This window comes from Aspergillus luchuensis, chromosome 8 (assembly GCF_016861625.1).
Source record: "Aspergillus luchuensis IFO 4308 DNA, chromosome 8, nearly complete sequence".
NCBI classification, from domain to species: domain Eukaryota; kingdom Fungi; phylum Ascomycota; class Eurotiomycetes; order Eurotiales; family Aspergillaceae; genus Aspergillus; species Aspergillus luchuensis.
In genome coordinates, this window is record NC_054856.1 from 2,558,030 (window position 1) to 2,572,704 (window position 14,675).

The 14,675-nt window shown below is 56.0% G+C and overlaps 4 protein-coding genes across 4 annotated transcripts; 2 read left to right on the forward strand and 2 right to left on the reverse strand.

Moving 5' to 3' along the window:
• Nucleotides 1-205: 205 nt before the first annotated feature.
• On the reverse strand, nt 206-2,242 carry AKAW2_80915A (uncharacterized protein; the record flags this gene model as incomplete). The annotated part of the gene is made up of 2 exons (XM_041681988.1): nt 206-2,120; nt 2,184-2,242. The coding sequence occupies 2 exons, from the start codon at nt 2,240-2,242 to the stop codon at nt 206-208; spliced, it is 1,974 nt and encodes a 657-aa protein (XP_041548876.1).
• Nucleotides 2,243-2,724: 482 nt separating this feature from the next.
• APC1 (anaphase promoting complex subunit 1) lies at nt 2,725-9,000 on the forward strand (the record flags this gene model as incomplete). The annotated part of the gene is made up of 1 exon (XM_041681990.1): nt 2,725-9,000. The coding sequence occupies one exon, from the start codon at nt 2,725-2,727 to the stop codon at nt 8,998-9,000; it is 6,276 nt and encodes a 2,091-aa protein (XP_041548877.1).
• Nucleotides 9,001-9,348: 348 nt separating this feature from the next.
• Nucleotides 9,349-10,797, reverse strand: AKAW2_80917A (RPAP1 family protein; the record flags this gene model as incomplete). The annotated part of the gene is made up of 1 exon (XM_041681991.1): nt 9,349-10,797. One exon carries the CDS (start codon nt 10,795-10,797, stop codon nt 9,349-9,351), a length of 1,449 nt encoding a protein of 482 aa, XP_041548878.1.
• Nucleotides 10,798-11,963: 1,166 nt separating this feature from the next.
• On the forward strand, nt 11,964-14,419 carry AKAW2_80918S (uncharacterized protein; the record flags this gene model as incomplete). The annotated part of the gene is made up of 2 exons (XM_041681992.1): nt 11,964-13,957; nt 14,032-14,419. 2 exons carry the CDS (start codon nt 11,964-11,966, stop codon nt 14,417-14,419), a joined length of 2,382 nt encoding a protein of 793 aa, XP_041548879.1.
• Nucleotides 14,420-14,675: the final 256 nt, after the last annotated feature.

Here is a 14,675-nt window from a genome sequence, read left to right on the forward strand (position 1 = left end):
GACCTCGCCTTGCGCTCCACCTTGCAGTGCGAATTTTGGGGATTGGGGTCTACGGGGGGGGGTGAAGGGAGGAGGAGAGGAATGAGGTAAGATTGATGGATGGGTATCTCTGGTCTTGATTCTCAGCTTCATTTGTTAGGAACATGTTGAGCATATGTGGGGAAGGGAAGGTGGTTGGCTGTTCTGCCGTTGGAACTGTGTCTGCTTAAGTGAAGACGCGTGTCCGCTTGACGGGGCTTCCTATACGGAGGGACCGATTTGTGCTCGCCATGCCACTTAGGAGTCGGTCCATTCCTTCCACGCCGAGCTGGCCCCTTTGGAGCATTTGCTGGTCTGTTTCCCTGGTGGGCGGCTCGGGGATGTATTCGGTAACGGGTGCTGGTGCTGGTTCAGTCAACCGTGGGGCGAGAATCACAAGTCGATGCTCGGCCGTGAGAAGCATGTCAAATGGCTGTGTGCGTGTGGAGCGGGGCGCCGCAGGGAGGTGTCCGATGCCTTTCAGGCGCTCTCCTACTAGGGTGATATCTTGGAGAGGAGACACCCGGCAGCGGTTGGATGAGTCGAATGTACCACTAGCCTTGACAGCGTTGCGCCACAAGGAGAGCAGACTGGGAATGACGGCGCTCTGGTTTCCATGCTGCAGCAAAATCGATTCATCGGGTAGCGCGTCCCTCCAAGAGTTAGTCTGATACACCGAGATTCCTCCACTCAGGGATGGGGTGGCTGTGCCAACGGAGGCGCCTTTGAGCAGCGTGTCTTCGCGCAGACGTTTAGTAGATGGCGTCAAGGGCGCAAACTTGGGCCGTTGTTCGAAGGAAGGTCCACTTGTTTCAGACCGACTGGCGCCAGGCAGGGGACTTAGAATCCTACCGCTGACGGAGAACGTTGTCAATGAGCCTCCCGTCACTCCCTGTACACTCGACTGTCGCTGAAGCGGACCCTTGATGGTTCCGGGGCCAGCCCCTTCCAAATCCCAAACACCCCATTCGCCATCAGACGTGAGGACCAAGATGGCACGACCTCCAAGCACCCATTCCGCGTGAGTGATGATCTTCCGCCGAGGGAGCCCCGAAGCAGACTGCTCGAATCCGGGGTAAAGACTGATCAACCATCTTCCTTCCGTGTCGACTGTCTCAAACTCGCTCTGAGCCCCGGACGACCTCCGCGAGGCCTTGAGTGGTTTCGTGGAAAAGCAGGAGTATACCTTGACACATCCGCTGTGGAATGCGACGAGCAAAGTGGAGTGTCGAAGGGCAGGGTAACCCGAGGGATTGAAAGAGATGTTCACAGCAGGGGCGGGCAAGTGTCGTCGCTTAGTCTCAATCTCATCATCGCATAGATGATATACTGTGCCGCGGGCCTTTTCATCCTCTGCGACCGGAATCCGATGAATGATCAAGAGACCTGACGACTCAGCCGAATGTGTCGCGACGAGGAGATCCCACCTTCCTGCAGCTGAGCGGGATGAGCCACGGCTTGAAGATGTATCCTGATCTTGCTGATCTAACTCTTGGTAGGTGAAGGCGATGCTGACTCCCCGCGGAATCTCCTGGTGCGATACACCACCACTGATTGAGATCGACTGAATTCCGAAATCGCTCTGCGTGGGGTGAGGGGGAAGCAAAGGCAGAGTTACAATGCGAGTAGAATAGTCTGCGCATACAGCGGCAACTATGATGTCCTTCTTCAGGACCGGGGGGAATGGATCGAGCGAAGAGCGCGCTGTTTCAGGGAGGACACGAGGCACAGCCAGCTCGAGAACTCTACTTCCAAGGGGTATATCAATCTGGCGCAAAACATCGTCGTAAGGGTGGAAGGGATCCACCTCGGTTTCGTCCTCCTCGAACTGATAGGTGGGCTCTTCATCGTGCTGAGTGTGCTGGGTCTCTGCCATGCTCTCGTCATCGGAATCGATGATCATGACCGCATCATCGTTGGCGTTGCTGGCTTTCTGTGGTTTGTCCACTTTCGGCGCAGAAGGCTTCTCGACGGAAAACTGTCTTCCTCCTCTCCAGACTACCTTCAGTCCAGTCTCATAACCGTAAACAACGATCGACGACCCATTGGGGGCAAGGAGGGGGTAGCCTTGAGCTGCGTGCACACGATGAGGAAGTTGGTAGCTAGATGGAGTGTCCGGTAAGCACGGGGTTGCTGTTATGGCCTAGAACGGAATGTGAATCTACCTTAATTGAAGGCCATCATCCCTAGGCCTTACCAGAGGTCGAGATGGAAAGGACGGCATTGTTGTGGTGGCGGTTGTTTGTACGGTCAAGAACAGAGCTCAAAGGGAGACCGACGCCGCCAACAGGCAGATCGTGTTACCAAGCTTAGCGATGGAGATGTGATTATGACCTGTAGCTGAAGAAACTAAGAGTAATCATGTATAATAGAAGAGCGAGCGTTGAGAAGGGCAGTTAGTGGGTGGGTGGTGAGGAAGAAGGTGAAAGAGAAGGAAGTTTGGGAAGGCCGCGGAGGAAAAAAGCCGCTGAGTTGAGGATGGAAAGTTGGCCCGCCGCGTCCATCGCGTCTCCAAGCAACAGCCTGCCTTTGCTTCCCCTCACGCCGCAACCACCTCGACAACGCCCCCAACAACGCCCATTGTCGTTGATCCGTCAAGCGCGCTGGCCTGCCTGTTTGATGGTCTAACCTGACAATGGGCATGATATCGCCTCTGGCTCCCACTGCCAGAATTTCTACCGCTACGCCCGACGATATACACCGATAATGGCTACAGTTCGATCCCTCGGATTGCATGAGCCCTCGGCCATCGCATTCCTCGTCGCAGAAGGCCTCTTGCCTCCAGATCCCTCGGAGGAGCTCTACTCATGGACAACGAGCGTCGATCGAGACTCCAACGGCCCGGTCGAAGATGAGATTGTTTGGACAAGAAGCTGTGCGGTTTGGTCACGAGCGGGGGTTGTCAAGAGAGTGTTCCGGCTTGATTTAGAAAAGGAAGAGATCAGGCATGCTTTGTTGACGAGGTTTGCGGTGGGAAAGATAAAGAGGTCCGAGTCAAGCGTCTCCGAATCCTTGAAAGGCGAGGCAGCGCAGCCAGGCAGTACCTCAGGCCGCAGTCGAAGCTCGCCTGATCATCTTAGTGCTGGGATATCGAAGGGCTCATTGTTGATGCTGGGTCAGAATGGCGAAGGTTCTCGCGATACCAGCGGCACAGGCGCGAACAATGCGCGAGCCTTGGTCGTCGTCCTCAAGTCCCAGGCTCACATCTTCTTTCTTGCCGGGAACAGCCATGTCGTGCCCCTACCGTTCGAAGTTGATTCGGTGTTTGCGACCCCCAAGGGCCTTTTGATTCAGAGAAAACTACACGAGGAGGAATCCAATACCTCACTACCAGCAGCGCCGCCGAATTCGTTCGTCTCGTCCCTACCTGACTTCCGTGCATCTCAGTCGCTGGACATACCTTCTGGCAAATCCAAACGCCCATCCTTGACGATTTCCCCTGCCCCCAAACCTGGCCTGAAGCAACGGGCAAGCAAACATGCCGACATGCCCAGAGTGTTCTCTCTTATGGATCCGCACTCAGAAATGGGACTCGTCGTGACCAACCAGTCGTCTCGTTGGCTACAAACTAGTGTCTCAACCAGACCTTCTGGATTGGATGTTCTTGACCCAGCGGATGCAATTGTCTATGTATCTCCAAGAGATGAATTGTCGAGCTCTAATCGGGGGCTTTCCATTGGTCCTTTGATCCTTGTGGTAACCGTCAATATTAACACAGGGTTGTACACGATCTGGACGGCTCACTATAGACAAGACGAGACTGCGCCCTCATCGAAGAAGAAGGAGAGGAGAGACACGGGTGGCACTCGTTCGAAGCGACGCAGTTCGCACTTTGGAATGACTACGGGAACAACCACACCCGCTGGTCGTCCATCGGGTGCTAGAGAAAGCTTTGGCCCACGAAGTGATGGGTGGAACACGTCTGGGTTGTCGCTTTCACAATACTCCGTCGAAGGCAAGCCGGATGATGACGACCTGGCGTCCAAGCTGGGTCAAGACTTTGGGGACATTGGTGTGCCACTCAAGACATCGAGACGAGTGAGCTCTCTCCTTGCACGCGCGGATCTGGCCGCCAGCCAGGATAGGATTACGTTTTCCGATTTAGCCACAGGCAGTCAATCGAGCTCTATGCCACATGGCAATTTTCGACAATCTCTTGGAGCTGGAAGTACTCGAGGTAGCTTTGGCTTCAACCCTAGGGGTTCTATTCCACCTGGCAATGGCTCAGTGTATAGCACTACCGGTAGCTTTGTCGACGCACCGGTCGATAGACTGCTTGAAGAGCTGAACAACGAAAGTCTTTTCGAAGGATTTGAGAATATGGACTTGAACCATGCGGCGTCAGGTCTGCCCGAAGAGGTCTTCCTGTCCAAAGTTGAAAGCTTTTCTTCAAAGTTTTCGGTCTCCTTCCAGACACCGGTCAAGTCAAAGCCGTCAGCTCGACAAATCAAGATCATGACTTTGTGTCCGTCAGAGTACGGTAATGCGCAATCTGGAAACACTGCGGCTTTAGCACTTTACTTGGTGGATCAAGAAGCAAAGTCAATGACGGTCGTCAGCCTACGAGCAGACAAAGTTGCAGTATCCAAGAAGGACGCGGTATTCTCGAAGAAGCCAAAGAAAAACACGCTATCTGAAGAACGATCATTGATCGTCCAAGCCTCCGGAATACAGCACTTCGCAGATGTATGGGATGCCTGCAAGATTGTCGATGGTGGAATCTCACGGATCTTGACCCTGAAGAAGACAGACGGTGGCGAGCAGGTATTGCAGTTGCAAACTCCGTGGAGCAAAGCAACTCCGATTCAGGTGCCCCGGAAACTCATGCTTCACGAAGCATACGGCATAAATCCCAAAACGTCTGGCAACCGTCGAAGAGAAAGTGGTGTGAAACGGCTAATGACTGACTCGCCGATCACCGTGACAGGCTTCGATCATGCTGCAGCCAGAGGGAAGTTCGATGTAATTGACTCTGAAAATCGGAAAGTGAAACTGCAGGTCCAGATGGAACCTAGCAATGAGCTGGTGAAACGTCTGCTCAATGTCTGTCGGTTTGCCTTATCGGACGAAAAGGCTGGAGACGGGCTTTTGGCTGCCTGGTGGGAGACTATGGCATGGCTCCAAGAGAGAGAGACAAGCGAAAACGATCTCGAATGGACAGCCATGGTAGTGATATTGTTTGCAATGGCGATCCAATTTATTGACAGTGAACAACCCCGGACCCCCGCCAAACCGACTCGCAGAAAGAAGGGGCTGTTGAGGTCGAGCAGTGGAAGCCACGTCGATCTCGAGAGCTGGGAAACCATGTTAGAGCAGGAGTCTGGCTCTGGGGGCGTGGTTGCACCGTGGATGGCCAGTAGCTCGTGGGCCTGGGTAGTTGAGCAAGACGCTGAAGATAATGAAGTGAGCCACGGCCACCAGGTGCCCTCGAGCCGGTCCACCTGCCGAACGAACACATATCTCCTTCGATGCATTGCTCTGACAAGGGACTTTCTGAACACTTCCCGGGGCACACTCTCAGTAGGCTCAGGTGGCTATCTGCCCACGGCGTTATCCTTCAACCAGAGCATACGAGGCACCGCACTATGCACTATACTCGTCGCGTTGCATCTATTCCGTGAGGAGCAAAAGTTATCGATCTGTGATAGCGAGCAATCGGGGAAGCCTCTGGGTCTCCTAGCTCCAGTTCTGGCCCAACTTGGCGGGTGGCTTGGCTGGCAGTCTTGGGCATGGGCCGAAGATGCGTATTATGGCATGGAGATGGCTAGTATGGAGCGCTGGCAGTTTGAGGAGACTCGCATCTCAATGCTCGACCTCCCTGCAGAGCCGTTCCCGCCGCCGTCAATCTTTGCTCACCTGGAAACCGCCTGGCGCCAACCTTCAGATTCTTTCTTCACGCTTCTGAACCTGGTAACCAGCCCGGACAGACCTCCAAAGAAAGGAAGGCTGTGGAAAGAGTGCTTTACGCTCACCCCCCGGACGCTGGCTCTCGACGGGTTCCTCTCAGAAGTACATAACCTCGCGGCACCATTTGACCGGGTCAAGCTTCTTCATCGTTGGGGTTTCACCAGAAGCATCATCGAGAGCTTTCCAGAAGGTGTCAGCGCCCCCTTGTACGAAGCGATTATGCAGTCACAAATGCATGCATCCACGTCCTGGAGCTCCACGCTGCTCGAGCTTATTGATCGCGAAGATCTGAGCATTTCTATGGGTAGGAACAAGCCATGGCTTCCATCGGCCACGTCGTCGCTGCAGCCGGCAGTCTCGCACGATGCCATACGCGATGTGCATCATATCGGTACCTCTGCATTGGATGTGGATGCAACCAACTCGTTCGAAGCTTCTGCGGAGGCAGACCGGTTCTCAGTAACCAGGCTGATCTTCCGTGAGGATAAGCGTTTCATTGACGCCGCTCGGTTGCTGAATCAGTCCAAAGCGCCGGTTGCAGAGTGCATACCCGAGCCGGAATGGACCGACTCGGACCTGCTAGAGGCCCAGAAAGAGGTAGTACAGCTTGTGACGCTGAGGACGCTCTCCATTCCCACGGGTCGGGCCATGTTGACCTTCAGCGGACGACTGCCATTGCTGACAGAGAAGCTCCCAATTCCTTCGTTCTCCCTGCAGTGCGTCATGAAACCGTCGAATGTGACAATCAGCGCGGACCGAGCTTCTTTTAGCGAGGAAAAAGTGTGTTGGGCGTTCTTTCATAACGGCGTCTCCACCGGCCTTGCTATCTCGAAGAGTTCCAAAGGCATTGACACGTCCTGGATACTCTTCAACAAACCTCAGGAGCTTACTAACAGACATGCGGGCTTCTTGTTGGCACTGGGCTTGAACGGGCATCTCAAATCATTGGCCAAGTGGGTGGCGTTCAAATATCTCACCCCCAAACATACGATGACGTCCATTGGGTTGTTGCTCGGATTGTCAGCCTCGTATCTGGGCACGATGGACACCCTGATAACCCGACTTCTCTCCGTTCATGTCACCCGGATGCTCCCTCTTGGTGCTGCTGAGCTGAATCTGTCGCCGTTGACACAAACAGCGGGCATCATGGGCATCGGCCTCCTCTACTGCGGATCTCAACATCGAAGAATGAGTGAAGTGATGCTGTCAGAGATCGAAAACGTGGAGCAGGAGGAGGGCTCCCACGAGGACCTGCGCGATGAAGGATATCGCTTGGCTGCAGGTCTTGCTCTTGGCTTTATCAACCTGGCCAAAGGTAAAGACCTCCGAGGAATGCGCGACATGCACATCGTGGAGAGGTTGTTGGCCGTTGCAGTGGGCACAAAGAACGTGGATCTCGCGCACGTCCTGGACCGGGCCACGGCCGGTGCTACAATTGCTTTGGCGATCATCTTCATGAAGACCAATGACGAGATTTTAGCCCAGAAGATTGATATCCCGGACACCACAGTGCGCTTCGACTATGTTCGGCCTGACCTTTTCCTTCTCCGCACTCTTGCCAAACATCTCATCATGTGGGACAGCATCCGTTCTACGGATGACTGGTTCATACAGAGCCTGCCGCCAGTCTACCGCCGTCGGTATCGCCTCACCGGTGTCCGTCGCCTGAAGAGTGACGATATGCCATTTTTCAATATTGTCGCTGGCCTGTGCTTCACCCTGGGTCTTCGCTATGCGGGCTCTGCACAAACTTCCGTGCGTGATCTGCTTCTCGCATATCTGGACCAGTTCATCCGCATCTGCAGACTTCCTGCTGTCAACTATGACGCCAAGTTGGCTCGCAACTCCGTTCGGCACTGCCAGGACGTCGTGGCCCTCTCTGCCGCCGCTGTCATGGCAGGCACCGGTGATTTGGCGCTCTTCCGTCGGTTGCGCTCTCTTCACGGCCGCGTAGACGCTGACACTCCCTACGGCAGCCATATGGCGGCGCATATGGCCCTGGGCCTACTGTTCCTGGGCGGCGGCAGCTACACCCTCGGCACCTCCGACCTTGCTATTGCCTCACTGATCTGCTCCTTGTACCCGATCTTCCCTACAACCGTCCTGGACAACAAATGCCATCTACAAGCCTTCAGGCATCTCTGGGTCCTCGCTGCAGAGCCTCGTTGCCTGGTGCCGCGCGACATCGACACCCGTCGACCCATCTCCATTCCCATCACCCTAACCAACCAAGACGGCATCAGCCGCAAGATCACCGCACCCTGTCTTCTCCCCGACTTCAACAGCCTCACCCGAGTCGAGATCTGCAACGCAGACTACTGGCCCCTGGTCCTGGACTTCTCCAAAGACCCTAGCCTACGCCAGAAGTTCCACCAGGGCGACCAGTCCATCTACCTCCGCCGCAAAGCCACCTACAACCCTACCGGCTCCTCGGTCTTCGTCTCCACACTCTCCGGCCTCAGCGAAGCCCAAGACGTCCTCCCATCCTCCACCTCCGCCTCCAACCACGGCAAGGGTCTTCCCCCAGCCGCGATGCCCAATCTCGCCACCCTCCTCACCTCCGGCGTCAATCGTACCCCTACCTCCCCCACCCAGAGCATGTGGGAATGGATCTTCAATCTCCCCTCCCTGCGAGGTCTGGACGTCCGCGAAAAGTCCCTCGTCCTGCCTTCCTCCTTCTTCCCCACTATCAATAGTACCAGTAACAGCAACACCACTGCCCTCTCTTACGCCCCCTGGCTGCGCCAATCCGCCGTGGACAGCAAACTCGTCCTCGAGGCCATCGTCAAGAATACCATCCAGGCGGCGCGTGGCCGCGCTGCTGATCCGGATGAAGTCCGCGATCGCATCTGGCAGTTACGGCTGTTGTTTAATTGGATTGATGCTTCGTCCTCGTCTTCCTTGTCTTCGGCTGAGGAACGCTTCGCGGAGAGGCAGAGGGAGGAGCAGGAAAGATCTGAGAATGGGGGTCTGCTGGGCCAAGTCGGTGCTTCGGATGGACTTTGGCTACGCAGGGATTATATTGAGGAGATGAGGTGGAAGATTTGGGGTGTGCAGATTGGGGATTATGATTGATTGATTGACTGACTGACTGAGGGTCTGTTGATTGATACATTGCTTATGAATTGGCGGGGTGGAGTTTTGTTAGGATCTGAGAGACTGGTGTTCGAGTTATCTCCTTTTTTTTTTCTGCTTTGCATGTATGGATATGTAATGGTTTGTGGGGAGGGCGAGAGAGACTGTTTGTGTGATTCTGGAGAGGTGGTGATACCATTACTGTACCGGATATAGTCGAGTCATGATAATTATTATGAGGATATGTGTGCATTACTTAGACCTGCAATGATACATGTTTTATAATAGATAGTAATATATTGAACTTTTAGTCATGAAATCGCTAATAAATCAAGTTAAGGTTGACAATCACTGAGACCGAATGGCACCCTCCTTCAACACGCCCCGATCACCTCCGCCTCCCATCTGCCAAAGCCAGACACCCTCAACGGCCCACGCAGTAGCACTAGCATGTTGTCGACGACCAGTACCCCCGGCACCAGCAGTGGCATTCTCCTTCACCTTTTCTTCCTCACTTTCTTGCTCCTGCCCACCACGCCGAGCAGGACCCGTCCCAGGTGTCGCTCCATCCGCCTCAGCCAACATACCCGCCACAACACCCTCCTTCTCCACAACAGACCACAGCCCCTCGACCAGCGGACTCCCTCTTTCTCCGAATTGGCCCTTGCCCAACCGGAACAGAATCCGCCCGAGAACCTGCCACGCGATGCACCGCTGCGCCGGGAACGTCGACTGGCTGAGGATAGCCAGCTCGGGAATGGTGTACCCTGCTGCGTGGGGGTCTTTACCATGATGGTGCAGGCCCAGGGTCGTGGGAAGGGAGAGAGATGTGGATGGGGAAAGCACCGTGCCGAGGAGGGAGAAGCGTAGGTTGGCTGGGTGGACGGCTTCGGCGTTGCTGGCGGGGTGGTAGGCGGACGTGGAGTCTGGGTCCTCGGGGTCTGCGGAGGGGGGTTGCAGCCAGGAGAGGGCGGAGGGGTCGTGCGAGATGTTGGGGAAGTAGTGGGTTTGGAGGTCGGAGAGGAAGGAGGGAGAAGATGGATCTAGGTTGGGCATTGGGGAGACTTGGGATGGAGGCGCGGGGAAGTGGACGCTGCCTGAGGGGGGGAGTTCGGCGGCGGCGTGGAGGTCGGAGGGAATTTGGGTGGGTGGGACGTCATCTTGGGAAGAGCCGTTGTTGGGGGAGGGTGGTTTGGCGGTTGTGGTTGAGGTAGTTGCTGCTGCCTTTGTTGTTGCTGGTGGTGGTGAAAGCGGAGCAGGTGCAGCAACTTCATCTTCCTTTTCTTTCTTCTTGTCTTGGACTGGTTCAGGAGCAACAGGTTGTTCGCGGGTGGGTTTGGAGCTGGTGGGCGTGTCATCGGCGTCGATACGAGCTCGGCGGAGGAAGCGCTCAAGTAGAGAGGTGTCCATAGATTCCATCAGCTCCTGGCGCTCATGTTCAATCTGCGCATCCGACATGGATGCCAGCTGCCGCGCATTCTCCTGCGCAATGGCCGTTTTCTCATCCTTTGGACTCGGAGCAGAAGCAGAGGCGGATGCAGATGCAGACGGAGCTGGGTCTCGTCGCTGTTTGAAAGTAGAGGGTTTGGTCCGACGGCGATGAGCTGGAAAGCCGGTGGTGGTAGGTTTTGGAGTAGGCGGGGGGGGGGCTGCGGCGGGGGAGCGTTCACGGATTTCGCCGATCATCCCGGGGATGTTGAGGGTCGGGGCACCCTGAGAGTCATCGTAGGTGCCCGCTGGAGAAGACTCATCATCGGAGCCCAGATCGAGGACGAAACGTTCACCGCGAAAGGCCATGGCGTCGAAGAGTTGGTGAGGGGTTTGGCGGGGAAGAAAAGCTGCCGAAAGCGTCGGAAAGTGAAGCCATCCCCGGGAAGCTTGTCTGAGTCAGCAATGAGCAGTCAGCCCGCACAGGGACACTGCAGGATGACTCAGCTGCGGCTCAAAAGCTAAAATGGGGAACGCTAGTATCAGATAGGATTAGTGGATTCACCTGATTGACCACCCCGATTGGGTAAAGCACGTTGAATCAGGTGACCCGATCTGATATCGAAACTGGGACTTTACGCTGCCTTGATTGTTGTTCCCAATCTTGTGGGCACAGAACCTTGTCAGTCAATTAACCTAGAAGATGATTGATCCCAGGTCAATTTACGAACAATGGACAATAGGCTGGACCCCCGTTTACATGGTGGTGGGGGTGCATTGAGGGGCCAAGCAAGCAGGCAACTTGAAGGGAACTAAAGGCGATAACGAACCATTGAAACGGCCCAAGAAAGGAACGAGAAGCGCACCCGCCGGAATGGAACCCCGGCCATACAAACACGCTTTCCCCGGTTGCTGCGTTCGCCCATCTCGGATTTCTTCTCATTCTCATCATCGAAAGCAAGTCTTCTGTATGTCTGCATGTATGTACATCTAGCCAGGTATACTTGCTTCTGTCTCTCACAACAACGCCCCTTTTCCCCATCCATGTAGATTGCAGTTTTGTTCTTTTGTTGCAGTTGCTGATCCGGTGTTTCCCATCTGGTCTGCCTCCCTCTCGGCCTTCCCCTTCTCTCTCTGTTCCTCTCGCTCTCTCACTCTCTCGCTTTTCTCTCTCCCTTCCCTCTTTCTTCCCTCTTCCCTTTCCTCTTCCCCCCATCCATTCATCGCCATCCACTTTTCCACTCCTCCACCATCCACTCTCCCATCTCCACCACCTTCTTTCAACCCTTCTTCATCTCCATTCATTTCGTCGTTCAATTCCCTTGTTATCTAATTTTATTGTTCTGAGTACAAGGGTTAGATCTCCCTCACCACCAACCGCCAACCACCACCACCCTCACCCTCACCACCCAAAGGACGTCAGTCCATCAGTCCACTCCTCCCTCTGACCAACCTCGCCCTTTCACTCGATGCTTGACCACCAGCTTTGATTCGTCCTTTCGCTCTCTCCCCCTCCCTTCCTTCTCTTTTTCACCATGTCCACAGAGCCATCTGTTTTGTCGGCTGCAGGTGAACACGAGTCGCGCTCCATTGAATATCCCGCCCGCGAAACTCGTACCCGACGGTCGCGTCGCAGGAAGGAAGACGATCCCGACCTCGAACGAAACCAACCCGTCCGAACCCCCAAAACTAGAGAGAAAGAAAAGGAGAAGGAGAAAGAATTAAAGGAAAAGGAAAAAGAGAAGGAGAAGGAGGAGAAGCTGGAGCCCAAACGGGGCAGCCGTCGCCAACGAGAGAAGTCGTCGTCGACATCTACTAACCCGCCCAATTCGGCCGCGTCTCACTCTCGCAAGAGGCCCAAGTTGGAGGCTGCCACCCCCGACCAAAGCCCCAGTGTTGCGGCGCCTCCTGCTCATTCACCGAATCCCGCGCCTGCTGCCGTTCCAGAAGGGCCTGCGACCAGTCCTCCTACCACTGCAGTCTCAGCTGCATCTGCAGCTCCGGCCCCAGCCCCGGCTCCGGCTCCAGCTCCAGCTCCAGCTCTAGCCCCAGCCTCGACGCCTGCTCCGAGCACCCCCATAACGAGTCCGCGGAAACAAACACTAGATTCTGAAGCGATGTCTCATGGGACATCGCGTCTCCTGAACCCGTCGTCTTTGCCACCGTCGGCCCATCCAACACCGCCATCCGTGGCCCCTACAACCCTCGTCTCACCTTATCCGGGCCTGATGCCCTCCGCTCCTCCTCCGCGGCCACACTCCCAGCCGCCCGCTCCTCCGCCGCAGAGAACGAGCGGTCAAAATTTCGATCCCATTCGGTCGGCCTTTGATACATCATCCCCGGCCCCGGCTCCAGCACCGACCCCGGCGTTGGCTGCTGCGGCGCCGCCTCCGGGGCGCCCCTCCTTTAGTCCCCCGGCCCGCCCTATCTCACCTCGTCCGACATATCGCGCCAGCGCCTCTCCGGCCATTGCTAGTATCATTGATCCGCCTGCTGCCTCGTCGCCGCCGGTTTATGCCCCTCGACCGTATGGCTCTCCAATCCACGGTGCGTCGAGCTACTCTCCATCGCCCGCGGGCGCATCTATCGCACCCACTCCGCCACAACCTCAACCGCATCCGCAGCCTCAATCTCAACCTCCACGACCAGTCTCACCGTATGCCCATCGATCTCCCTATGCCACACCCGTGCAAGCACCGCCGCCACCCCAGGAATCACGGATGTCGGCACCAGAACCAAAGCCCCCGTCTGTCCCTCCCCCATCGGCCTCGGAACCTCATACTCCAGCACCGTCTAATAACCGACCGCCCTCGCCAGGTCCTACGCCTATGGACGTGGAGCCCGAGGCACCTGCTTCTTCGACAGGCTCTAAGGTGACCAAGAAGGAAGCCAAAACCCCCTCAACAGTACCTGCTTCGAAGGCGCCCTCACCCAAACCGGCCAAGGCAGCCAAGGAAACACCTACGCTACCTCAAGGCTCGGGACTGATCTCCAATGCCCTTTTCGGAGTGGATGGTGGCTCGTCCACAGGCGACTCGAGTAACCGCCAGGTACCGAGTATCATTCTGCACGTTCCTATCCAAGGTCATGGGAATCAGATCATCAACTTTGCACGTTTAGCGGAGGAGCAATATGGGTTCGCGGCCCTACATCCTCGCCTCGCTGCGCACAAGGAACGACTGGCACGGGTAGCTGCGGCCGGTGCGGCCTTGGAGCGCAACGACAAGGCGAGTGGACGTGGTCTGTCCGCGGGCGAGAGTGCGGATGAGGATTTGAGCATGGAGGTCGACCGGGACAGCGAGATGGATGGGGAAGGTGCAACATCAGCGCCCGCCCGCTCGAATGGGGCCGAACCGGCAGATGGGAAGAAGAAGCGCCGTAAGAAGAAAATGGAGGAGTATGATCGAGACGACCCATTCGTAGATGATAGTGAGTTGGCCTGGCAGGAACAGGCGGCCGCCAGTAAGGATGGGTTCTTTGTTTACAGTGGGCCGCTGGTGCCGGAGGGCGAAAAGGTCCAAGTGGAACGGTAAGCGCCATCCCTTTGCGGAGATTGAATCCCTTGTTTTTGTGCTGGCTGAGATACTAATGGCTTACGAATAGGGCCGACGGTACGATCAAGCGTGGTCGCGGCCGTGGACGTGGTGGTCGGGGCCGGGGGCCTGTAACATCCCACCAGGTGCCTTTGGCTGCTGCGGTCCCGATCTCCCAAGAAACCGGTCTTCCTCTTCGGGGCCCAGGCTCACGAGGCGGCAGTACCACTCGTCGCCCGCGCATCAGCAAAGCTGCTCGTCAGCAGGCAGAGCAGGAAAGAGCCAATGCCGCCTCAGGGACCCCCCACGGACGCGGCGGAGGTGCTACTGGTCGTGGCGGTTCAACCAGCACTCGAGGAGGCAAGCACCCCATGGTCGAGTTGGCGCCGCGTCCAAATATTGCCCCTGCTCCTCCGGGCCCCAGTCCAGTGGGTGGATCGGAGCTTGCAATGAAGTAGGGCGATCCCTCTACCATCTTCTTTTCTCTCCTCAGTCTTGCCATGAGTGTCCTGTGCTGGGAATTCAGGTATGCCTGATTCCTGTTTGACGGACTGCTCAGTGTGTGCGTGCTTTTGGTCTTTACATTATTTTCTTTTTGTTGGCGTCGTCGGATTTCCGGGTTACAGGGGGAATGATGAACGGGCATGAGTAGAAGGGTCCATCCAGTTTGATGTTGGGTTGTGTTTGTTGTCGGATGTGCGGTTTCTGGCCGTC